The 26,972-nt window shown below is 45.8% G+C and overlaps 1 protein-coding gene across 5 annotated transcripts in view; it reads left to right on the forward strand.

Annotated features, from left to right (window-relative positions):
* Positions 1 to 26,972, forward strand: part of ATP6V1E2 (ATPase H+ transporting V1 subunit E2) — a 140,804-nt gene that overhangs the window by 15,885 nt on the left and 97,947 nt on the right. For 3 of the 5 annotated variants that reach the window (XM_059943424.1, XM_059943423.1, XM_059943425.1), the window contains one exon: positions 4,226 to 5,185. The exons of 1 other annotated variant lie outside the window; for it this stretch is intronic. In XM_059943424.1, the coding sequence (XP_059799407.1) occupies positions 4,329 to 5,009 (681 nt within the window). In that variant the 5' untranslated portion in view covers positions 4,226 to 4,328 and the 3' untranslated portion in view covers positions 5,010 to 5,185. Of the gene's footprint in view, positions 1 to 4,225; positions 5,186 to 26,972 lie in introns of those variants that run through there. One more of the 5 variants, XM_059943426.1, reaches the window with a different exon arrangement.

A 26,972-nucleotide genomic window follows, 5' to 3' on the forward strand; every position in this document is an offset into this window, starting at 1 on the left:
TTCTTCAAAAAATGCCATTGAGACTTTGATAGGAATAACACTGAATTTGTAGATCACTTTGAGTAGTATGAACAGTATTAAGTCTTCTAAACCATGAACATGGGATGTCTTTCCATTTATTTGTGTCTTTAAATTCTTTCAGCAGTGATTTGTAGTTTTTAGTGTTCAAGTATTTAGCTTCCTTGGTTAAATTTATTCCTAGTATTTTGTTCTTTTTGATGATATTGTAAATGGAATTGTTTTCTTAATTTTCCTTTTGGATTATTCATTTTTATTGTATAGAAACAATTGCTTTTTATATGTTGATTTTGTATCTCTCCAATTTTGATGTCTTTTATGTCTTTCTCGTGTCTAATTGCTGTAGCTAGGACTTTCAATATTATGTTGAATAAAAGTGGCAAGAGTGGACATCCTTGCCTTATTCCTGATGTTAGAGGAAAAGCTTTCAGTTTTTCACTGTTGTGTATGAATGATGTTAGCTGTGCACTTTTCATATATGACCTGCATTGTATAGAGGTAATTTCCTTCTATTCCTAGTTCGTTGACTGTTTTTTTTATCATGAAAGGGTGTTTAATTTTGTCAAATGCCTTTTCTGCATCTACTGAGATGATCATGTGATTTTGTCTTTCTTTCTGTTAATGTGGTGTATCTCATTGATTGATTTTTGTATGTTGAACCATCCTTGCGTTCCAGGGATAAATCCCACTTGGTCTTGGTGTATAATTCTTTTAATGTGCTATTGAATTCAGTTTGCTAATATTTTGTTGAGATTTTTGCATCTGTGTTCATCAGGGATATTGGCTTGCAGTTTTCTTTTCTTGTAGTGTCTTTCTGGCTTTGGTATCAGGGTAATGCTGACCTCTTAAAATGAATTTGAAAGGGTTCCCGCCTCTTCAGTTTTTTGGAAGAGTTTTCAGGAGTTGGCATTAATTTTTTTAAAAATTTTTGTAGAATTCTCCTTTGAGGCTATCTGGTCTTGGGCTTTTTTTTTTTGGTTGGGAGGTTTTGATTACTGATTCAATCTCCTTACTAGTTATAGATATGTTCAGATTTTCTATTTCTGCATGGTTCAGTCTTGGTAGGTGGTATGTTTCTAGGAATTTATCCATTTCTTTTAGGTTTTCCAATATGTTGGTGTATGGTTGTTCAGAGTAGTCTCTTACAATGCTTTTTATTTCTGTGGCATCAGTATAATGTCTTCTTTTTCATTTCTGATTTTATATATTTGAGTCTTCTCTTTTTTTCTTAGTCTAGCTAAAGGTTGTCAGTTTTATCTTTTCAAAAGCTAACTCTTAGTTTCATTGATTTTTTCCCATTTTTCTATTTCATTTATTTCTGCCCTAATTTTTATTATTTCCTTCCTTCTGCTAATTTTGGGCTTAGTTTTTCTTTTCCTAGTTCCTTAATATATAAAGTTCAGTTGCTTATTTGAAATCTTTCTTTTTAGATGTAGGCTTTTACCGCTAGAAACTTTTCTTAGTACCGCTTTTGCTGCATCCCAAGTTTTGGTATGTGTATTTCATTTTTGTTTGTCTCAAGATATTTTCTAATTTCCCTTTAGGTATCTTCTTTGATCCATTGGTTGTTCAAGAGCGTGTTGTTTAATTTCTACAGATTTGTGTTTTCCATTTTTCCTTCTGCTACTGATTTCTAGCTTAATTCCATTGTGGTCAGAAAAGATACTTGGTATGATTTCAGTCTTCTTAAGTTTGTTAAGACTTTGTTTGTGACCTAGCATGTAATCCATGCTGGAGAGTGTTAAAACTGTGCTTGAGAAAAATGTGTGTTTTGCTGCTGTTGGTGGAATATTTTGCTATGTCATCTGTTAGGTCTATTTGATCTATATCATTGTTAAAGTCCTCTGTTTCCTTATTGATCTTCTCTCTGGATAGTTTATTCATTATTGGAAGTGAGATAGTGACATCTCTTAATATTACTGTGTTCCTGACTATTACTCCCTTCAGTTCTGTTAATGTTTACTTTATATATTTGGGTACTCTGATGTTGGGTGCATATATATCTATAGTTACTATATCTTCTTAGTGAATTGACCTTTTCATCATTATAAAATGTCCTTCTTTTACTCTTATGACAGTTTTTGACTTAAAATATATTTTATATGATATAAGTATGGCCACTCCTGCTCTCTTTTGGTTACCTTTAGCACAGAATATCTTTCTCCATCCTTTCACTTTCAGCCTATGTGTGTTCTTAAACCTAAAGTGAGTCTCCTGTAGACAGCATATAATTGGATATTGTTTTTTTTTTTAATTTATTCAGCCACTCTATAGCTTTTGACTAGGGAGTTTAATTTACATTTAAAATAGTTACTTATAAAGAAGGATGTGCTATTGTCATTTTGTTCATTGTTTTCTGTCTGTTTTGTAGCTTTTTTTGCCCCTCGCTTGATGTCTTTGTGTTTCACTGATTTGTTTTAGTGACATGATTTGATTCCTTTCTCATTTTTGTTTGTGAATCTGGATGTCTATTTCCTTCCTCAGACTTGGGGAGTTTAGAGCCATTATTTCTTCAAATAAGCTTTCTGCTCCTTTCTTTCTGTCTCTTCACCTTCTGGGGCTCGCATAATACATATATTAATCCACTTGGTAGTGTTCCGTATGTCTCTTAGGCTTTCTTCACTTTAAAAAAAATTTGCTTCTCCAACAATAATAGATAATTTCAAATGGCCTGTCTTCGAGTTTGCTGATTATTTCCTCTCCATAATCAAGTCTGTTGTTGAACACCTCTAGTGAATTTTTCAATTCAGTTATTATATTCTTTAGCTCTAAATTTTCTGTTTGGTCCTTTTTAATATTTTCCACCTCTTTATTGCTAGTCTTATTTTTTTCATATATCATTTTCCTGGGCTCATTAAGCATCCCAGTGAGTCTTTTTTTTTTCTTTTCCATTATGGTTTATTACAGGATATTGAATATAGTTTCCTGTGCTATACAATAGGACTGTATTGTTTATCCATTCTATATATAATAGTTTGCATCTGCTAGTCCCAAACTCCCAATCCAACCCTCCCCCGCACCCCCTACCCCTTGGCAACCACAAGTCTGTTCTCTATGTCTGTGAGTCTGTTTCTTTTTTGTAGATAAGTTCATTTATGTCATATTTTAGATTCCACATATAAGTGATATCGAATGGTATTTGTCTTTCTCTTTCTGACTTACTTCGTTTAGTACAATAATCTCTGAGTCCATCCATGTAGCTGCAAATGGCATTATTTCATTCTTTTTTATGACTGAGTAATATTCTATTGTATATATATATATATACCACATCTTCTTTATCCATTCATCTGTCGATGGACATTTAGGTTGTTTCCATGTCTTGGCTATTGTAAATAGTGCTGCTATGAACATAGGGGTGCATGTATCTTTTCAAATTATAGTTTTGTCTGGATATATGCCCAGGAGTGGGGTTGCTGAATCATATGGCAACTCTATTTTTAATTTTTTGAGGAACCTCCATACTGTTCTCCATAGTGACTGCACCAATTTACATTCCCACCAACAGTATAGGAGGGTCCAGGGAGTCCTTTTTAAGATATGGATTCCCAGACCCTACTGGCAGAAATTCTAATCCAGTAGTCTGGAGTGGGGCCTGGAAAGCTGTATTTCTGAAAAGTCCCCTAGGTGATTCATATGTACATCTAGATTTGGAAACCACTTCCAGTTAAAAGACTACCTTCAACCCCTCCCACCTCTCAGTTCTCACCAGGATGCCACCATCTGCCTATGAGTTTTCTGTCTCTTTGTATCATTTGAGGCTCTAAAAATCTTTCTGCTTCAAGGCAACCTTCCTGGATTTTGCTTCAAGGCAACCTTCCTGTTTAACCACAAGTTTCTTATGACTCTCTCCAGCCCTCTCCAACCCAAAATGTGCCTACACTTTCCATTTTTGTATTAATTTGGCATTTCCATTCTCTCCACTTGCTATCTGTGATTGAGTCATTGCTGACTAGAAATCTTCTGGAGGTCTGCCCTGATCATCTCATTATTATTTGATGACAAAAAGGTGGTGAGTGTAGTAGAAATGGAACTCTGGGAACCCAGGTTTTGGTCTCTGTTCTACTAGGGTATGACCTTGGACAGGCTGCTTTCCCTCTCTGGGCTTCAGTTTCCTCATCTGTCAAATGATTCATGAATAGATGGTCTCCATGATCCTTCCCTTTGGACTCTGACTATATCCTTCCTCCCCTCATGCATTCCACAGCTCAGAACGTGGAACTCTGGAGACACTCCTGAAACTCTGCCCTAAGTCAAAGGAACCAGAGAGTCCACCAGTTCTCCCTCCACCTCCCTTTCCAGGAGCAGCCATGGCCCTGAGTGATGTCAATGTGCAGAAGCAGATTAAGCACATGATGGCTTTCATTGAGCAGGAAGCCAATGAGAAGGCAGAAGAAATAGATGCCAAGGCTGAGGAAGAGTTCAACATTGAGAAAGGACGCCTTGTGCAAACCCAACGACTGAAGATTATGGAGTATTATGAGAAGAAAGAGAAGCAGATAGAGCAGCAGAAGAAAATCCAGATGTCTACCATGAGGAATCAGGCAAGGCTGAAAGTCCTGAGAGCCCGAAACGACCTCATCTCAGAGTTGCTGAATGATGCAAAGCTGAGACTCAGCAGGATTGTGGCAGACCCAGAATTTTACCAGGGGCTGCTGGATAAACTAGTGCTCCAGGGTCTGCTCCGACTGCTGGAGCCTGTGGTGATTGTACGCTGCAGGCCACAGGACCTCCTCCTGGTGGAGGCTGCAGTGCAAAAAGCCATCCCTCAATACATGACAGTCTCCCACAAACGTGTGGAAGTCCAAGTTGACAGAGAGGTGCAACTGGCTACAGATGTGGCTGGAGGTGTGGAGGTCTACAGTGGTGATCAGAGAATAATGGTTTGCAATACTCTGGAAAGTCGACTGGATCTCTTATCCTGGCAAAAGATGCCAGAAATACGAAAGGCCTTGTTTGGAGCCAGTGCCAACAGGAAGTTCTTTATATAAGCCTCTAGGAAGTGAAGCTCATGTTGAACTTCTAAGCCCCAAAAGCATGAGTTATTAGGACAAAGGAAACCAGTAATATCTCCTCTTTTTTGCTCTGGTATTAGTCTATCTTCATGAAATACGCTTTGACTAGCTAAAGGCATTATACTTTGGAATAAAGCCTGACTTAATGCTTAGCAACCTATTTCCAATTTATCTATACATACTACGGCTTCTTGTCAGTTCTACAGTCTGGGTTGAAGGGAGTAGAGACATCTGCTCTTTAGCTTGTCCTCCAACTGAGATGTGAATGGTATTCTTGACCTATGGGTCTGGGTGTTCTAAAGCTCTTTAATATGTATGTGAAGTTTGTTTTTCTTCTTTTGTCTCAGCTTTTTGTTCTTATGTTATTTAATAAGGTCTAGAACTCTTTTTCATGTGTAGAGGGTCAACTTCATGGGCGTATGGTGAGTGCAGTCACACAGAGCTCCATGTCAGAAGAGCCCGGCACTTGGGGTCTAATGCCTTATAGCCACCGTCTGGAAATTCTTAATTTTATTTTTGCATGTGTGCTTTATAAGTGAAGTCCAATGGGACTTTGGAGCATGTGTCAGGGACTTGGACCTTGGCTCACATGTAGTACTAATTCCCAAAGCCTACCCATCTCCCTGGGATGGGTTCTTGACCACCCACTTCCCAGCGCCCTGGTGCTCCAAGACCCTGCCTTCCCTTCCCTCAACTAGTGCACATTGCTGCCCTCTGCCCCTGGTTAGGGCCCAGTGTGCATGCAGGGAGGGTCTGTATGCTCCGTAGAATCTTAGGGCTGGGCATAATGGTGGCCATCTCTGCTCAGGTTGGCAGCTCCATGGCACATTCAGCAGGTGACTTGGTGAGCGTGGGTCTCTCACCCACCAGATACTGGGCACATCTCAATGTGGAGGTTTAAAGACCCTGGGGTTCACCTGTCTCCTGTGGATTGGATCAGCCAGCCTATTGGAATGGGAGATGCCTGGCTTGGCTTCCCTGACCCCAGCCTCGGTACAACACATAGATCTGGGGGCTGGTGGGAAGGAGGGCCCAGCAGTTGTCAAGGTTGCTGGGCCTGAGTCTCGGGGAGGGATCTTCAGGAACTTATAAGGGTCTGCACTTGCCCTGTAAAGTATCCTGTGCCTGATGGAGTCCTCCATTAGACAGCTCAGTGTCTGGGGGGGACTTGGGCTCATCTCTTGTGGCCAGCTGGATGCATCTTCTGGGAGAAGCCAAGAAATAGAGTCATTGTGGTGATTCTCTATATGGGCATTGCACAATATAAAGATAAATGATAAAATTCATGCTAAGGATTTTATATTGTAATTTTTATTTACTTAGATATTAAATAACAAATAAACACCATGACAAGCCAAAAGAGAGACTGCAGAAGAAAAGAAAAAGCTTTATAAGTATTTTAGTACCTTTAACTGTACTTTTTGAACAAAGGATTCCACAGTTTCATTTTACACTGGGCCCCATAAATTATGTAGCTGGTTCTGCATGTGTATGGTGATTTAAAGTCTAATTTATGCCCGAGTGTGATTTATGTATTAAAATAGAAGTTTTTTGAAGAAAAGAACCCCCAGGCAACTCTGCCAAGGGCAGAGGTTGGCTTGTGTGGTCAGGAATTTATAAGGAACAGAAATCCCATGAAGCTCAAACACAGAGTAGGAGGCAGGTTATTAGTAAACAGGGGTGTCTCATAGAAGCTCGGGACAGGAATCTGTCATGGTCTCACGGGAGGGCTGGAACTGGGCATCAGAAAGCTTTCTGAAGTCCTCTAGATGGCTAGTTCATTTTCTTTTTTAAGGAGTGACTTTTTCTACTGTCCATTTTATTTTTTTATTATAATTATTTTTTAAACGTAAGGACTGATACTCTTTTTATTTTATCTTTTTTTTTTTTGGCTGCATTGGGTCTTCGTTGCTGCGTGCGGGCTTTCTCTAGTTGTGGCGAGCGGGGGCTACTCTTCTTTGCAGTGTGCAGGCTTCTCACTGCAGTGGCTTCTCTTGGTGTGGAGCACGGGCTCTAGGCACGTGGGCTTCAGAAGTTGCAGCACGCGGGCTCAGTAGTTGCGGCACACAGGCCCTAGAGCGCTGGGCTTCAGTAGCTAAGGCACGTGGGCTTAGGAGTTGCAGCACATGGGCTTAGTTGCTCCGCAGCATGTGGGATCTTCACGGACCAGGGATTGAACCCATGTTCCCTGCATTGGCAGGCGGATTCTTGCACCACCAGCAAAGTCCTCTACTGTTCATTTTAAATGGTGGAGTTTGCATGGTCCCCAGAGTTTACATGTTGTAGTTCCAGAAACAAATTTGCTTTTCTTGGAGTCAGTTCCTCTTTTCTTAGAAGGAATCCATTTGTCCCAGTTCAGATTAGATGTCCACCTACAGTCCAGTTGGTGTCTGGGGCAGTTCTAAGAGAAAAGGGAGTCTTTGTCAGCTGGACAGACTCCTTAAAGGGTGTCTTCTTTGTGGGCCCTTTTGAGTTGTGAATTGCCTCATTCATTGAAAAATTTCTGAACGCCAGCAATGAGCTAGGTGCTGTGCTAGCTCCTGGACTGCAAAGAATACCATCTGGTCCTGTCCTTTCACTAATTATAGACACATACACAGATGATAACATGGTGATGATACAATGTGGAAGTGCTGTATTCAGCTTACTGTGGAAATACAGTAGCAGGTAGAGAGAGAGGTTCACAGAACACTCTGGGGTGTTGGCAGTTGAGCTGGGAAAGACCTTCAGGCAGAGGTGGGGGATGGGGTGGGGAGAGCATATGCAAAGGCCCTGAGGTGTGAAAAAGCAAGTTTTGTTAGAGGACCTGTGTGTAGTTCAGTGTGATGGAGTGTGAGGGGCGAAGGGAAGTGACATGGATGAGGCTGGAAAGATGGACAAAGCCTGATTACGTGTGCTTCCTGCCCTGCTCAGGAATTAGATGAAATCTGATGTGGGGGGACATGTGTAGGTGATGCAGGGTCATGGAAGGACTTTATTTATTTATTTATTTTTAAGTTTTTTGGCCGCACCGCACAGCATGCGGGATCTTAGTTCCCCAATCAGGGATCGAACCCACACCCCTTGCACTGGAAGCACGGAGTCTTAACCACTGGACCGCCAGGGAAGTCCCTGAGAGCTGGACTTTTAAAAGATTATTCTAGTGCCACTGTATGTGGAGGACACATCGGAGGGAGGGAGAGACTGCAGGCAGGGGCCTGGTTGGGGAACTGTTTATCAGCCCAGTTGAGAGATGACAATCTCCCCAGCGTTTTGGTGAGGTAGGTCAAATTCTTTGATACACAGGCCAGAAGAGATCAGAATCAGTGACCTGTGTCCTATCCGCTCCCACCTCCCTGCCTTCCACCTCAATAAATCCTTTCACTCGTCCAGGGCTTGAGGCTTTCCATCACAGTTTCACACCATCTTACAAGGCCCCCTGGACTCCCCCTCAGATCCCCCCCCTTTCTCTCCCAGCCATCATTCCAGACCCAGCAAAGCATTTCCTTCCCACTTGCCTGAGCCCCCAGCCACCTCCCATTCTGGGAACTTGAACCCCACTTCAAGCTGTATAACCCAGGAGTGTCTAGCCCCCTGGTCCACCCCAGGTCTGGCCCTCTGAGCTGGCCTCAATCCGTTATTGGGGCCCCCGACAATAATTCGTGTCCCCAAAATTGACATTACTTCATCTCCCCTGCAAAATAGTTTTAATGAAAGGTTTTCTGGGAAGTTGAGGAGAGCTTTACACAGTACATGTGGGACAAAATTTCCCCCAGTCGCACTTACAACACCTCTCTGTTTTCCCAAACTTGTCTCTCTCCCAGAGCTGCCCGATACTCTTCTCCCCAGCCTCCTCCTCCTCAGCCTCTCAGCCCCGTGGGTTCCAGTCTCCACCCTCATAATGTCCCCTCAGCAAAGCAAAAACTGGTGGTGAACCAAGCCTGCCCTCCTAGCCCCTGGCTACCAGGACCGCAGCCCCTGTTGATGAGGACTTTCCACGCATTGCCTTTATTTCCTGTCAGCTGCTTTGTCTACTCGGCCCATCTTTTTCGACACAGATCTTTGTTGGTAGGGACTGTATCTTCATTCTTCTCTGTGGTCCCAGCTGCCTTGTTCTTTTAGTGCTGACGCTGGGTGTGCACGTAGTAGGGTCTGAACAGACATTTATGTTCATTACATTCTTCATTCCCGGCCTGGCTCTGGTTTCTGGATGGAGGCTTTCTCTTCAACCATGGATTGTGCCATAGAAAAGGGCAGTTATGTGAGGTGAGGACCAGGGGACGGACGCCCACCCTGCAACCCAGCGATGGTTCTTGACAAGAAAATCCCTCTCTACTGCTCCTGGGGGGAAGGCTGCAGATGGGTAGAGCCTGAACTCAAGCAGGACTCACTTCAGTCAGGGCTTATTGGATCCCTTCCCTCCCTGGGAAACAAACGGGAGGGGGTTTGCTTTGGACCTGGGTGTGAAGGCAGGGGGCTGTGGATGGGCTGGGTCGTCCTTAGGGGCCTCAGCCATGGAGAGGCAAATCTTAGCCCTCACCTTTCTGTAGCTCCCAGTGCCACCCTAGACCTGTGGGGTAGGCTGCTGGTCACCATCCTGTCCCTTCTGGCAGCTGCAGCCCTGTTGGGATCTTTGCTTTAGAAATGTTTGCACTGGGCCCTTTATGTTAGTTGTCTGGTACAAATGTACACACATTCTTTATTAGCGTTAACTGTCTTACCCTCAAGAAGGTGTGTTCCTTGTGTAAGTTCCTCAGTCCCCATGAGCCAAAAGGAGCAAACTGTCACAACCGCAGGCAGGCACAACCCTTCCCCACCGCTCTCCTCATTAACACTTCCTCCCGAGGTGCAAGGGAAGCTGTTTGCTGCTGACACAGACCCAGGCAGTGCTTATGGCGAGGCTGCTTCTGCAGGCTCACTCCCTGCCTGGGGAGGGCTGGGGGAAACCGAACATCGGGCAGCCAGGCCCTGCCCCTCACTGAGGCCAGCCCCCCCCGCCCCCCCCCCCCCAGGAAGGCTGTCGGCAAAGATAACTCGGTGGAGGGAGAACGTAGATTTAATTCCGATCCTGAGCTGCCTGGAGAGCCAGAAATGGAAAGGATACTTTGAGCACGCGCTAAAACCTCAGAAAATGCTGCAGGGCTTCCTCTCTGTCCCTAGGGTCCCAAGGTCCCTGGAAGGGGGTCAGCAGACCTATGCTGGGCCAACCCCAACCTGCATGGCTCTGGGGAACCAGTGCAGCCCCTCACTGAACTCCCCAGGGAGATACTCAAGTCTTTGCCCCCTTCCTCTGCCCTCCCCTGTCTCCTTCTCTGTACCCTCCCAATTCATTACCTCGTTTCTGACATCATGCCTGGTCATTGACAACGCTGGGAAAGGCTGAATCTCTCCTCCCGCCCTCACCTTCCTAAGCTCTGTTCTAAGGTATGATAAACCCTCACTTTCTCACAACACCCCAGCTTTCCCACACAACCTCACAGCTCACCCTGTGGTCCTTTCCTGCAGGACGGGACCCCTTTCACCGAAAGGCAGGCTACTCCTTTCTCTCCGCAGACGCAGCAGAAGGGATCCCCAGCTCAGAGTCTTGGCAGACCCTTGGCCCAGCTCACCACCTCTCTTGCACACCCGTGGAGTGATGGAATTGGGCACATGTTTTTCTTATCACTGGGAGGTGAGCCCAGAGAGGGTGATGTTTGATGACTCCTGGCTGTTACCAAGCCTGAGTGGATTCACATCCCGAAGATCACACAAGATTTAGAACATGAAGGGATCTTGAAAGCCAAATGTTCATTTGAATCTGAGGCTCAAAGGAAGCAAGGAAGCAGTCCTGGGTCATAGCCAGCTAATAAGACCCTTGGGACTGCAAACAAAAAACCTGATAAGACTGGGTTGTTGTCATTCATTTTTATGAAAAACTTAATGTATAAAAGCTCCAAAACCTTGGCTCCCAGCAGGACAAATATGTTAGCAAATACTTGGCTATAGCTGGTTCCTTGGAGAATCCTTCATTTCTCTTTCCCAGGGTGTTCTGTCCTCAGGGCTCAGTCACAATGTAGGTCTACAGAGAAGAGGTGCCGGGGGGTGACTGTATAAGGGATATGACTTGAGGGGGCCCAGGGATAGACTGGGGTCCTGGATGAGGTCAGGGCCCCGGGGGCATGTTGGGGAGCAGAGTGGGTGCGAAGGTGGGCCCACCACACAGCACCTGCCAGAGCAGGTGCTCCTGAACCTCTGTAAAAGAAAGAAGAGAGGGAGGGAGGGAGGAGAGGAGAAAGTGGAAGCAAGTTGCACTGGGGCTCAGTTGGAGAAAGGGAAGCAATAGGGAGTGTGTAAAGATTCTTATTTTCTCCTTTGGAATTTGAGCTCTGGGTTTTCACTCAGTTACATTCAAATCAGCAGACCTCTTATTCATTCATTCATTCCACAAATATTTATTGGCTGGTTACCAATGTCAGGCGCTCTGCCTGGCACCGCATCTCTTTCAGTGAACAAGGCAGTTAAGACCCCAGCTTTTACAAAGGAACCTGCTGATGAGGATGGTGGGCACAAGTGAGAGGGCTGAGGGCCCAGGAGGGGACACTCGCTACACTGGGCAAGTAGACAACTGGTGACTTCAGTTGATCCAAGTGCTGTGGAGAAGTAAAAGGTTATGGGCAGGGAGGTCTTCGGCGGCCTCTGCTCAGGTAGGGCCCTGTGCACCTAAGGCAGGAGAAGGAGGCATCCACGCAAACAGCAGGGTGGGGGGAAGGGGGCGGAAGGGAAGGACGTTCTGAGCAGAGGGAACCCCAGTGTGAGGCACCAGGCGGAGAAAGCTCTGCTGGCTTGAGGAGCAGAGAGGAGTTCAGTGGGGCTTCACCAGGTGAGTGAAGGTGAGACAGAAGGGGCAGGGTCAGATCCCAGGGGTCTTGTGGGGAGCACTTAAAGGGATTTGAATTTATTCTAAGTACAATGGGAAGCCACTTAGGGCTTGCAAGCATGGAAGGGACATAACCTCATTTTACTGTGTCCCTGCTTCTCTGTTAGGTCCCCAACACAGCATTTGCCCCTCTCCTTTGCTCAGAAGAAACCCCACAGATCGCATGGAAATAGGAAAACAAACACCCCTTCATCATCAGCTCAGACCAGTGGACAGGTCTCTTTATAGGCAAGACTTTTTTTTTTTCCTGAAAAGCCCTTTGTAAATAGCATTTGGGGCCAATGGCATCCCTTTTCCTTACAGAAAGTACCATTACCTTTACCTTTGTCTTCAGTAGCAGGAACTGCTAATATTCAGGTATCCCATGCTTTCCACTCCAAGTTGAGGACAAACACTTAAATGTACTGTTTACAGAAATTACCCTATCCAAGCACTTCCACCTCCCTTTCTCCTTACTAGGGACCCTCCCCTGCCATCAGGATTTGTAAACCTAGGCTTCCCTCCCCCTCTTAACTTCTTGTGCATTACCATACCTATGGAATCTTTTGGTTTTCTTTTAGCTCTTTATAGCACACCTATCCTTCTGGACCACTCAAGTCATACCTCTTCCTGACTCCTCCTCCTGGAAGCTTTCCTCACTGGGCTCGGGAATCCTTGGACTTGTCATGGCCCTGGACTCAGCCCATTGGTTTGTTTTAGATGCTTTGGAGTTTGGATTTGTTTCTCTGGAGGGGTAGCTTCTCCCTTGCCTGTGACTTCTTTTTCATCTTGAGTCATGGGAGTCACCTGATCCCCCGGGAGGGGGGTGGGGATTGGGGACAGGGTACTGGGTCTGGACCCATGACATCAGGAAGATCTGGTAAGCTGGAATGGCACTGGTTATATCTTGAATGAATGAATGAAGCCTGGCTCTGTGGAGTTTGGGCCTGGCCTTTGACTGGTTCCTTTGGGCTTTGGATTGGGTTTACTTCTACTCTGTCTGGCTGTTGTGTGACCCTGGCAAGTCACATCTCCTTCTGTTACATGAGGGACCAGGGCCTGATGACCCAGTTCCCTGGGGTTCCTCAGCCCCCCAGCTCCCCACTGCTGGCTTCACCCACTGTTGCTGACACTTGACCTCTTCTGATCTCTCTCTCTCTCTCTCTTTTTGATTGAAGTATAGTTGATTTACAATGTTGTGTTAGTTTCAGGTGTACAGCAAAGTGATTCAGTATTATATATGTGTATATAATATACACATACATATTTCCTTTTTCAGATTCTTTTCCGTTATAGGTTATTACAAGATACTGAGTATAGTTCCCTGTGCTATACAGTAGGTTCTTGTTGTTTACCTATTTTATATATAGTAGTATGTATATGTTAATCCCAAACTCCTAATTTATCCCTATCCCCCCTTTCCCCTTTGGTAACCATATGTTTGTTTTCTATGTCTGTGAGTCTATTTCTGTTTTGTAAATAAATTCACTTGTATCATATGATATTTGTCTTTTTCTGTCTGACTTACTTCACTTAGTATGATAATCTCTAGGTCCATCCATGTTGCTGCAAATGGCATTATTTTATTCTTTTTTATGGCTTATATTCCATTGTGTGTGTGTGTATATATATACACACACACACACTACATCTCTTATCCATTCATCTGTAGATGGACATTTAGGTTGCTTCCATGTCTTGGCTATTGTAACTAGTGCTGCTATGAACATTGGGGTGCACGTATCTTTTCGAATTAGAGTTTTTGTCTTTTCTGGATATATGCCCAGAAAAGGCATTGCTGAATCATATGGTAGCTCTATTTTTAGTTTTTTAAGGAACCTCCATACTGTTCTCCATAGTGGCTGCATCAGTTTACATTCTCACCAATCCTGTAGGAGGGTTCCCTTTTCTCCACACCCTCTCCAGCATTTGTTATTTGTAGACATTTTGATGATGGCCATTCTGACTGGTGTGAGGTGGTACCTCACTGTAGTTTTGATTGGCATTTCTCTAATAATTAGTGATGTTGAACATCTTTTCATGTGCCTGTTGGTTGTCTGTATGTCCTGGTCTTTCTTTCTAGGCTTGCTTGTCTGGTGCCTACCTAGTTTGAGACTGGCCTTTGACACATGCTGGCCTGTAGGGCCCCTGATCCTTCTCCTGTGGGGGCCGTGGGCAAGGTTGTACACTAAAGGGTGTCGGGGAGGATACGCTGCACATCTGCTGGCCTCTCCATCCAAGAGCAAGGCATGTTCCCAGGTGGCCTGCTTTAGGGGACATGGTTGGCTCTGTGTTTAGGGAGTGTGTGTGTGGAGGGGTTGGGAAGGGCGGGGGAAGCCTTGGGCCTTAGACATTCTCACTCTGAAGACAAAGAGCAGAAATAGGGTAATGCATGCTCCCTGTCTCCAGGCTCTTGCTCATCGAGAGGATATACACTTGGATCTCAGAGTTTGGAGTCTTGTAATAGTAGCTTGTATTCTCTAGGCAGCACCATGCAGCCCTTCACAGAAAGGAATTGGTGTGGTTTATAGGCCAGAGTTCTGGGGTAGGAGATTGCAGGCCTGGCTTCTAGTCCCAGGGGTTGCCATGCATTTGCTGGTTTACTCCAAGTAACTCATTCACCATTTCAGTGCCTTAACTTTTTTTAATAGATAAGAAAGTGCCTACAGTATTCTCATTGGGGTGTTTTGTCAATGAAATGAGATAAAACAGAAGGCATTCTAAAAAGGCAAAAAAAGATTCCCATGTGCTCCGTGCTAATTTTGATATGGAACCTTATTAACTCAATGAAAATATTTTTATTAGTATACAAGAAATAAAAGACCTTATAGAAGTTCAGAAAAGTTTTAAATTCACATATAATTTTACCATCCTGATATAGTTATCTTTTTCTTTAATATTTTACAGTAATATTTTCAAATGATCGTGAATAATATGCCTACCATTTTGTACCTTGATTTTTCATATAACGGTATCACTTGATCTTTGTATCCTTCATTTTCAATGCCTGCAAATTATTGCACCTAATATGTTTTATAATTCATTTAACTATTCAAACAATAATTGACACTTGAGCTACTTTCAAGTTTTCCTTATAATAAATAATCCCATAATTAGCACATGGCTCTCTAGTGGAATCAGTCTGTATTTAACATTTTGTCTACTTGTTAAATTAATACATATACATTGTATTAATTTAAAAGATTTAGAGTAGTATAAAGAGAACTTAAATCACTGGTACTTGTACCACTGACAGATACCAGTGTGAAAATGTTGGTGTCTGTCCTTCCACTCTTTTGCTACTCATATATTGTGTGTAGGGGCACATGTGTGTATACATATTACTGGCCTGATGGTGTGTGTGCAGTGTTCATACTGATTTCTTGCTAATTCCTACTGGGCAGGCAGTTAAGAGCATGGGGGTTAAAAGACTGGACTCCAAGACTCAGATTCTGTGAGTTCAAATCCTGCCTCTGCCATTTATTTAGGTTAAACCCTTTGGATAACCGCTAAGCCTCAATTTTCACACTTTATTAGCTAGTCAACCTTAGGCAGCTTCCTTCTCTAGGCCACAGTTTTTAGAAGAGGGATAATAATAGTATCTGTCTACTTAGGTTGTAAGAATCAATCCATAGAAAGCGTTTAGCAGAACATCTGGCACATAGGAAGTGCTCAGCAAATACTCCCTGTGGTCATTTTTTCATACATTTTCCATGTCATGAAAGATTCTTGGAAATCACCATTTTTAACAACTGAACAATATTTTGTTGTTCTTTTATACCCTAATCTATTCAATTTCGTTATATAGTTGTTAATTTCAATAACAAGACAGTGAATTTCGTGTCCCGAAACCTTTGCCCCTGTTTGGATTACTTCCCTTACAAGCATGCTAGAGCTGGAATTAATGGGTTAGAGTATGAGGATTTTTAAAAGACTCTGTAATACATCTGCCAAATTGCTTTGACAGAAAAAGATTTTAAAGAACCTTAAGCACAGTTTTCAAACTGCAGAAGCAGTAAGTGCAGTCTTGGACTTTTTTTTCTCTCCCCCCCTCCTTTCTTTCTATCCCAGCCCTTTAAATTGTAGCATGTGGAAGCCAACTCCTTCAGGGTCCTAGACTTTTGAGACGATCCCTTGGTGTGAAAGGGACCTGAGCCTGGGAGAGGGAGGAGGAAGAGAGAACTGGTTTGAATGTCGCTAGCCCCGACTGGCTTAGTAATTGTACCACAGTTGACAGATGCGGCAGCGGTCACGTGACCCGAGTATGACCTCATAGCTCCCGGCTCCCCCCACCCCTTTCACCCCACCAGCCTGGGCTCGGGCACCCAGAGCGGACTCGGCGGCAGCAGCGGTGGCGGGAGGGGGAAGGCATTTCCATCACCCCTACTTGGCAAGCTATCTAAAGGAGACCTGGGGATTTGGGAACTCTCGTTGGTTCCCTGGGCGAAGAAGGGGGACGCTAGGAAGCCCAGACTTCTGTAATCACTGCCCAGCGAGAAAATTCAACAGCACGATTAGCCAAGTATTTGCTGAATGCAGCTGGGTGCCAAGTTCTGGCTGCAGGCCAGGCTCGGTGCCAGGCGCTGTTCAAATTTCATCGCGCTTAATTCTTTTTATCCGCCTCTTACTGCTGAGAAGAGAGGTTTGGAGACACAGATGAGAAAACTTATGGCTTAGCTGGGGAGTGAGGACTAGCCCAAAGCAAGAGAAAACTGGAGGAAGCAGTGGGTGCCGCTCGTGTACATGGGGTATTAGACTGCAGCCAGCGAGGCTGGTGGGGGTGGGTGGGTGGGGACACTGCCCGCCCGAAGGCTTCTGGGAGAAAGGACCGGTGAGGTGCAACACAACAAAGCAGAACAGATCTCACACTGACCTGACAGGGCATCTGTAGTGGAGAGAATGGGATTTTGGAGGAAAGCTGCAAACAAAACAAGTGAGAAGAGAAAGATGAGGGAGGAAGATATTGACAGGATGAAGGGGGAGCTCCTTGGCCCAGTTTCATAATAGTGAGAGCCCTCACCCCCATGGCAACGCTTTAAGGGTGCCCTCAGGTCCCTCAAGCTTTAGGGAATCTTCAAAGGTGCTGATTTTGCATTCACTGTAGGCCTTCCCCTTGCAGGCAAGAGCCAAGCTCTGTGACCCTGGTGCTCTAAATGTTTTTCTTGTAGACTCCAAAAATTTTTTTTGAAAATATGTGTACCCCTTTGCACATTTTTAGGAGCCAACACACAAAATTTTTCCATAGTTTAAACAGTTACATAGGGTGTACTTTCTGGTGTATGCAAATATTGACATTTAAAGATAAAAGTGTTGCAGTACTCTGAAAAATGTTTCTAAATGAAATACTATAGTGATTGGATACCCACTGTAATCCTTTTAAAAAATACATGAAATTCTCCCTTAACAGTTGGAAAAATTTCATCTCTTTTTCCTCCTTGAATTTATATTTCCTTCTACTTTCCCTACAGAATTTTATCCTAATACATTTTTATGATTGCATATCTTTTATGCATCACCCTATCATACTTCTCTCCAACCAAGCTATGTATATAAAATGAGTTTATTATTAAAATTTCTTGTGACCATACATTCTAGATGTTAGAGAATATTTTGTCTGGATTTGTACCATGACAACTAATATACAGTTAATCAAAACAAATGCTATTAGAAAATCTAATAGCTACTAAGGAAGCATAAAAAATAAAGATTAATTGAAAATACATCTCTTAATGAGAAGAAGCTTTTTTTCCCTACCCCAATTAGTTCATATATCCATGGATGAATATTACTCATCGCTAGAAGGGGTCAAGGTTCAGTATTAATTCTATTTGTTTTGTTTTGTTTTGTTTTTTAAATAGGTGCAAGAGCTGAGCTCAGAAATCTTTTCACATACATAAGTACAAAGGAATGTAAGGAGTTTTGTTGTAGCAATGTCACTCAGTTTTTTTTTTTTTTAATTAATTAATTTATTTATTTTTGGCTGTGTTGGGTCTTCGTTTCTGTGCGAGGGCTTTCTCTAGTTGTGGCAAGCAGGGGCCACTCTTCATCGTGGTGCGCGGGCCTCTCACTATCGCGGCCTCTCTTGTTGTGGGGCACAGGCTCCAGACACGCAGGCTCAGTAATTGTGGCTCACGGGCCCAGCTGCTCCGCGGCATGTGGGATCTTCCCAGACCAGGGCTCGAACCCGTGTCCCCTGCATTGGCAGGCAGATTCTCAACCGCTGCGCCACCAGGGAAGCCCTGTCACTCAGTTTTATAAACTCCTTTTGAGTTAATCTCAAAGATCATATGGGTAGATCATTAAAAACCTATCAGCTGACAACTAGAATAGATTCTCCTTCACTTTGAATGAGAGCAGAGGATTGGAAGCTAGTTGATTTGCCCAGTCATTAGTCACCCCTTTTCTCCACGTGGATGCTGGCATTTAGACTGTCCCTTCATTGCACCATACATTTTTCCCTAAGCCAATGCGCTGTGGGAAGACTTGGGACAGGTAAGTAGTGTGCTTTTCTTTTGGGAAGTGGGAGAAGGGTGATCGTGCAAGCGAAGCAAGAGGGAGAACAAGCAGCATGCCTCGTCCATGTGCTCAGACGGGACAGCTGTATAAGAGAGCGCTTGTGGAAGTTGAGGACTCGTCATGTGAGGCTCCTAAAATGACTTACACCAAAGTACGTACCCTTTGGAGGGTCTTCATGTATTCCCAAGAGCACCTGTACCTTAGTTTGTGCTGGTCCATTACTGGATGGATGAGCAAAGAAAGGGAAGGTGATGGGGCGAGGGGTCCCTGCAGGGTCTGAAGGTCTCTTTGTAGGAGGAAAGGTGGTCTGGGCAGAGGCGACCTCCCTGAGGGGTGACCACCTCTCTGTAGGGTCTTTCTGAGGAGGGGATGGAAACAGCAAGGATCTGAGCCAGGCACACTGGCTGCTGTCTGTCTCAGACCCAGACTCTTAGAGCTTTCCTTCTCCTTTTGGTTCAACCTACTTTGAGCTCTTGAAAGACCTTCCTTCTCATTCTTCCATGTGGGGCCTCTGCAGAGCAGGGGGGCTGGGGGGCTCCCCACAGAGAAATCAGAGTGGAGAGGAGCATAGTGGGACCATCGAGGGCCCGAGAAAGCTAGAGTCCCCATCAGTCCCTGACAGAGGGCTGGCTACTTTCCTGGCTCTCTATCCTCTCCATCCCAAGGCGTGCTCATTCGTGGGGTCTTGGCTTGCTGCTGTGGCACTTTTGTCATTAGAAAAAGGCCTTCTTTGGGCAGTACAGCACCGTGAACATATGAGGTGGGGCTCACAAGTCACCTCTGTACTAAGAAAAATTCTCCCCTTCCTCTGGACTGATGCAGCCCGGTGCCAAGGGTCATGGCTTGGCCAGGGGAGGGTGGACCGCATTTCAGTGCCCACTTGTCCCCTCGACTGGGCACCTTTTGGCATTGCACAACCTCATAACCATGTGGGGCACGCTGCTTGTTCTAGCCTCTCTGTCTTCGAGCATACTGTCTCCCCTCTTGGAGTGCTGTCCTTCTAGCTGGATTCGCCAAACCCTACCCACCCTTTGAGGACCAGTTCAGGTGCTGCCTTCTCCTCCAAGAGCCAGGCTCCTCCAGCCCATGATCATCTCCCCCTCATGCGGCTTCTTGCAATTCTCTGTCTATAGACATTAATTATACTGGAAATGATGGGGGGGGGGTATTTATACTAGAGCAATGGTTCTCAACTGGGGGCAGTTTTGACTCCCACAGGACATTTGGCAGTGTCTGGAGATATTTTTCGTTGTCACAACTGGGGCCGGGAGCCTGTTACTGGCATCTAGTGAGTAGAGACCAGGAATGCTGCTAAGTATCCTACAATGCACAGGACAGCTCCCCCTCTCTCCAAGCAAAGAATAATGTGGCCCAAAGTGTCAACAGTGCCAAGGAGAAACTCTGGACGAGATGATCTCCAGTCTTGAAAACGCTTTATGTCACACCCTAAGTTATGTTTTGGGGTTTTTATATTGTGTTTTAATGATCAGTGTCAGTGTTATTTTGCAACCAGATGGTAACTTCTTGGAGGGCAGAGACCGTGTGTCTTGCAGGTCTGTACCCTAAAGGCACTAGCACAGGATCCCCCAGAGTTTTTGGCCATCAGGAAGATACAGAGGAAGGATGAACAGATACTCTCTGGCCTGCCCCAGCCCTGCTCTCAGATGTTTCCCATGAGCCTCTGCTAGAATTCCTTGCCAGTTGGACTCTATTACATTATATCCTAGAGCAACAACAACAAGACTGAAGACAAGAGAGCCAGACAGACACGGATTCCTTAGTATGGCTCAGGGAACCACCCAGTCTCCAGCCTGCCCCTCACTACATGCCTAAGCCATGGGCTAAGCTGAGGAGACGTTGAGAGAAATCATTAAACTTCAGGGTTGTGGGCAGCCAAGTATCAAGCTTTCTCTTTAGCCTGGAGCGAAGAATCTATGAACTGTTTCCTAAATCAGTAAATGCAACCTGGGAAACCCCACAGCAGGATTCATTAGAAAGAAAAGCTCTGATAGATTTCTCTCAAGTGTAGCATCTCTCAGCATCAGATCTTTATATCTGAGGGGGTCCAGAGCACGAGGACAAAGGGAGGTCCACAAGCCATGTGTTTACGTATCTTACAACTATAAAGCGAGCTAACAAATTGTTAAATGTTCCAGCTTCCTATCTTGAAAAATACATCTTCATAATGACCTAGAAGGTAAAGTTTGAATTGAGAATGCTCATATTCCTCTCATCCCCATGCTGGAACATGGTGGTTTTGGGGAGACCTGGCCCCAGGCCCCGCCCCCCGCCACCCTGCACTCATGGCCCATGGCCTGTCCCCTTCTCCTTCACCCCCCAGCTCTGCCTCACCCTTGGAGGGGCCTGATGTGGGCATCCAGCCTACATATGCAGGTTCCAATCACACCTCTTTTATGCTCACCACCATTTCAGTCTACCCTGTGGAGGATGGACCTGGAGAAGAGGACTGCAGGCTGGAGAAACAGGTTTGGGACCTTCTGGGCAAGGAGTTCCTTGGTCCTGTATGCCTAGGGTATGTTCTTGGAAGGTGTGAGTGTGGTGGGCACGTCCACTTGGCCCTACAGACTTTTCACCCTGTGGGGAATGGTGAGACCAGATAAGAATCAGAGGGGAGCCCTCTTAAAGTGCTGGCCCAGAGTGAGGTCCCTCTTATTGGATCGAAGGGCACACTCTCTCCCAGAGTAGCAGGAGCTACATCATGTGCCCTGGGCCTCCTGGAGGCCAACCCCCCACCCCTACCCCTGCCACACGCAGACTGGGCAGGTACCTCAAGAGCCATTTTGGAGGGTAACAGCTTTATTGAGATATAATTTATATACCATACAATTTCCCCATTTAAAGTGTGCAATTAGATGGCTTTTAGTATATTCAAGTTTTGCAACCATCACCACATTTAATTTTAGGACATTTCATCACCCTAAAGGAAACTGTGTGCCCCTAGCTCTCATCCCCCAATCCCTCTGTTCCCCTAGCCCTAAGCAACCACTAATCTGTCTCTAGAGATTGGCGTATTCTGGACATTTCATATGAATGGAATTATAAAATATGTAGTCCTTTGTGATTGGTTTATTTTACTTAGCATGGTGTTTTCAGGGTTCAACCATGTGGTAGCATGGATCAATGCTCCATTCCTTTTTTTTTTTTTTATAAATTTATTTTATTTATTTATTTATTTTTGGCTGCATTGGGTCTTCATTGCTGCGTGTGGGCTTTCTCTACTTGCGGTGAGCGGGGGCTACTCATTGTGGTGGCTTCTCTTGTTGCGGAGCATGGGCTCTAGGCCTGTGTGCTCAGTAGTTGTGGCTTGTGGGCTCTAGAGCGCAGTCTCAGTAGTTGTAGCGCACGTGCCCAGTTACTCCGCGGCATGTGGGATCTTCCCGGACCAGGGCTCGAACCTGTGTCGCCTGCACTGGCAGGCGGATTCTTAACCACTGCACCACCAGGGAAGCCCCTTCATTCCTTTTTATTGCCGAATAATATTCCATTGTATGGCTCTCTAACACGGTAGTTATCCACCCATCAGTTGATGGACACTTGGGTTGCTTCCAGACCTTTCATGGTCTTTTCATGGAGCCTTTTGTGAGTGTACAGACTATGCTTGTCTGTGGTTCCCCACTGGCATCCCCTCTCAGCAAGGCCCTACCACCATTTCCCTTGGCACAGACATCAATACCTCAACCCCTCATGGGGCCAGAGCAGGGCTGTTTTCCCTCCAGAAGTGGAGAAATGGCTCCCTTTCCACATGTGGGTTCTCATGTATGCTCCTAATAGCTCCACTTCTCCCCATGTCTCTCACACTCCCTTGTTTAGGTTCACCCCCACGGCTTTCTCCGGAGGACAGGCTGGGAACAGGTGCCAAATCACCTCCATTAGCTATTGCTGAGCCCACGTTCCAACTCATGTAATCCTCTTCTCCTTAGCCAAATGGGAAAGCCCTTGCATGATTCAGAACTCTTGGTTCCAAGTGACAGAAACAAAATTTAAATCAAAGTTAATAGCAACGGAAAAGCTTAGGGATGTCTCTATTTCAGGTGGATCCAGGGGCTCAAATCATGCCAACAAGGACTCACTCTCCTTCTCCTCCCTCCCTCCCTCTCCTTCCCTGAGTCTTCTCATCTCTTCTTGGCTTTGCTTTTCTTCACGTCAGCTTTATTCTCAGTGAGGCCTTCCCCAAGTGGAACAAGACAGCATCCAGTAGCTCTGGACATTTATTCTGCTTGCTTAGTACCCAGTGGAGAGTTTATCTTTCCCAGGAGTTCCAGCAAAAGTCCTCAGTCTGAGACTCATTGGTTAGGCTTGGGTCATGTGTCCACACCAGAACCAATCATTTGGCCAGGAGATGGAATGCTCTGATTGGCCAGGTCTAGGTCTTGGGTCCACCCTCGATTGGAAGTCAGCCCACTTGAACCTCATGGACAAAGATTGATGAACAGGGAGTTCCCCAAAAGAAAATCAAGGGGAAATGAACGTTGAACACACATAGCAGATGTCACGGGAACCATCCTATGAACTGGCCTGTCTGGGGTCTGCCCTACTAATTTATCATACATGTTTAGATATGCCTGAATCCTAGTAGTGGACATTCCTAGGCTGAAGCTGAGATCCCTACTACATGTGATAAATTAATTTATGAGATTCTAGAAGTTAATATCCAAGATATTACTGTTCCTAAGGAGGGTTTGTAATTGAACATGAACAAATACTTAGTCCAGGAAATTTTGCCCTAATAGTAGAATTGTAAGCTTTATATAGCAGGACAGTGGAGAAAATATTTTTGAATTCAAGAGGCCTTTTGGAGACCCAGATGCACCGTAAGTAGGTATCTGTCCAGACCACCCATGTATAGGATCTAAATGTCCTTGACGTAATTTCATAGTACTTTATCCATGCCAGGGATGAATGGAGTCAGGTGGGGGAGGTGGCAGAGGGCCAGGGAGTCATAGGCAGGGGTCCTGGGTGGAGAGGAGAGAGCTGGTTGTAGCAGCACAATATAGCTCTTCTCCGAGATTCCCCCCTCACTCTTTCCCCCCCTTTCCTTATTCCTTTGTCGCCATGGCAACTAACGATGCTCCCTCATCCTCTTCCCCTCTCCAGCTGGCTCCGATCCCCAGGACCCACCTCTCTGTCTCACCAACTTCACAGAGCTGTTGCCAGCTTCTCTCCACGTCTCTCAGTGAGGGCACCCAGCTTTGCCCTCCACCCGCAACGCACTGTCTTGCCTCATTTCCCCACCCCCAGGCCCCTGCCTTGCCCCTTCTTTAACTCTGATCCAAGCTCGAGCCAAATTCCCATCTTCCTTCAAGAAGTTGTGTGAAAATTGGATTTTGGCCACTCTAACCTGATTTGAAATGCATTAAGAGATCTGTCTCTTGAAACACCTCAAGGTGAGGCTATTTGTGAAGGGAAGAAGCATCCTTTACTGCTGCTTCTGTGCTTAAACGCGGTGCTAGAGTGAATCACGTTCTATTTTTGTAACTAGGAGTGTTTTCTGTTTGAAGAAATCCCCCAGCATGTCTCTGAGTGAAACAGAAGACTCTATCATAAGGGAAATCACATCTCAAGTTCAAAGTTTGTGAACTGGTGGGCCCACAGACTTTTGTTAGGTCCATAGAGTGCTTAAAAAGATGGAACCAACAGTTAAAAGATGGAACCAACACATAAAAAGACTGGATTCCTGGATGCCCTTGAACAACTAGACAGGGAGCCTGCATCCTCACACGGTGGAAATGGGAGGGAGGGAGGGGAGTGGGGGGCTGTCTTTTTTACACTGGCTCTTCCTTTCTTGTTAGCTACACCTGGCCAGCTCCCCTCTTTCACCTGCCCCACCTGGGTCCTTCTGGCATCCCAGTTTTTGACTCCCACCCTAGCTGATCTGTTTTGAGAATCAGGATGGTCCTGCAGTGTGTGGTTTGCTTAGGGCAGCCGTCTGGGGTTCCACCGATATTAGTCTGATATCTGAGAGCAGGTGGGCTTTCTACATTTCTCTGTGCTTCCAGAGTCTTCCAATCAAAGCTCATTGTTTTCTAGGAGCCCACTCGGGCCAGCTCTGATACCAGGGGAGGCTTTGTATATGTGAGGATACAGAAATTGTCCAGAAGTGAAGGCAATGAGAGTGAACTATAAGATTTCTCTCTGGGTCCGACCACCTCCCTTTCATACACCTGCTATAGTATTCAGGTCTTCAGGATGAGCCAGGCATGGCTGATTCAAGAGGGAAGACCCCCCCAGGCCAGTTACAGACCCACTCACATGACTGGATGAACCCAGCAGAGGATGTTGGGTGGGGTCCAGAGGAAGCTATCAAGGGCTTTGAGTATGGATCTCCCTCTCGCCAAGAAAATGGCAGGTGTGTGGGGTTCCTGGGCTAGTGAGTGAGGACTTACATCCTTGTCCCCTCTCAGAGACATTTCCCTCCACAGCCTTTGGTGGGAGGGAGAGAGTGGGTGGAATGAAATGGTAGATTTTTGAGCCAAGTACCTTTGAAGCTGCTACCCGTAGGTGTGCACAATATAGAGGACAGAGCGGACCGCACAATACCATGTGAAATACAGTAACAGTACTCTTCACATACGTCATCAAAGCAGCTCTGAATCTTCATTCACAAATACAAATAAATGAGACATAGATTTCTTAGCTTTCTTTAAAGCAACTTTCAGCTCTGCGCCACACTTGGTCTCTGCCACCTTCTTGCTGAGGGAGCTCAGGCAACTCCTGAACCTCTCTGAGTCTCGTTCTCATCTGCAAAGTGAGGATGGTTATAGTACTCCCTCAGGGGGTGGCCGTGGGATGAGATGAGTTGACATAAAGTGTGTTGCACGGGGCAGAATATCCAGTAGGTACTGGGGAAGCGTGTGCTCCCTTCTCTCCTCTCCAGCACATCTTCACAGAGGCTTGAGCTCGGGATCCTCTCTCAGGTTGTCTAGTGTATCCTTTAGTTCATTGGTTTGTTCATTCATTTGCTCCCCAAGTACTGATTGAGCCCCCAGCAGTGGGTTAGTCCCTGCAGCACACAATTAGCTGCTCTGGCATCTCCTGGTCAAAGAGAGTGCTGGGAGGAGAGCGGGTCCATGGTAGAGAATGTCAGAGACTGCCCTCCCCCGCCTCCCTCCCCCCCCCCCCCCCCCCCCCCCCCCCCGCCAATGCTTAAACCAAGGGTTGCCTTGCTCAGCACTTTCTGCCCGGCTTCCTGGTGGCTGTCTTCCAAGGCCTGCTTTCTGCCCCAGGACCCTACAAAGGATCCTTTGATGAAAAGTTTGAGGCAAAGTGACTGTGTCATTTGATACAAATGAGGCTCATGAGGGTAAAAAGTGTAGCTTTATTCTCCTATTTTGGGATTTTCTAGCCCAGAGAAAAACGAGCAGCTGAATGGGGCTGGGGGCGGAAGCCAGGAAGGAGGGGAAACGCCAAGAGTTGGAGAGCTCTATGCTTCTGTTAGCCCTGGGATTAGCAGCTGCAAGCCTGGGGCGTGACCTGCACACCAAGAGGTGCCTCCCGCTCAGCCAGACTCTGCTTCCAGAGCCGGTGGGTGTACGAGGGGCACCCCTGCATTGCCTGGGAGGGGACCTTTTGTCCCCCCAGGCCACCAGACTCAGCATCCTCCGCTGCTGGGCCTGCTCCCGTGGTCCCCACCCCCTTTCAAAATGCATAGCACCTGCTCCCCTTCCTCCAGCTGATGAGGTGCCGAGGACCAGGATGGGATTTGAGGGGATCCACAAAAGCCCCCCACCACAGAGGGTCTCCTTCATCCACCTCGAGGGCTGGCCTCATGGGCGGACTGCCACGGCATTGGCACCGGGCCCCATGCTCAGGGGGACCCTGCGCTCAGGGAGACCTCACACTTGGTTTCAGGCTCTGCTGTCACCACCTTGGAATTCTCAATAGTTCTTGAGCAAGACACCCTGCATTGTCCTTTTGCACTGGGCCTCACAGACTCTGGAGCCGATTCTGATCCTCTCCAATTCTCCCAGTTCTTAAAGTCAGGTCGGTGATCCCTACACATTCTTTGCTCATCTTTTACTAACACCTCTCATTTGTATAGCTCTGCATTTTCCATGAGCCTGCACGCTGTTATCAGACCTGTCACCACGAGTCCCTAAATCACTGACTCATGCCAGAGTTGTTTGTGGGATTTGTCTCATGACCCCAGGTCCTTTGATGCCACCCTTTTGTTCTTGAGGAATAAAAATGCCTACCTCCTGACCCTATCTGCGATACCCTCCTACTTAAGTGTAGGAAATTTGCAAGTCCAAAGCTGATCCTCCACTTGGCTCTTCAGAGCCTCGGACAAGCCCTCTGGGAGCGCTTAATAAATACTGACTAATGAACCTGCAGCTGCTGCTCCTTTGGCTAATTAAATCTAAATAAGTCACAGGCTTTAAATTATGCAATAAGGCTTGGCCAAAACAGCTTAAAAATGCGGGAGCCCTAGTTTTTCTGCTCTGCCCTGTGGAAAAAAATCCCATCTTTTAATCATGCTTAACCTTCCTGAAAGAACAGTGGCAACCTTTAAATAATGAATGAATGTATAT

This window comes from Balaenoptera ricei, chromosome 13 (assembly GCF_028023285.1).
Source record: "Balaenoptera ricei isolate mBalRic1 chromosome 13, mBalRic1.hap2, whole genome shotgun sequence".
NCBI lineage: Eukaryota > Metazoa > Chordata > Mammalia > Artiodactyla > Balaenopteridae > Balaenoptera > Balaenoptera ricei.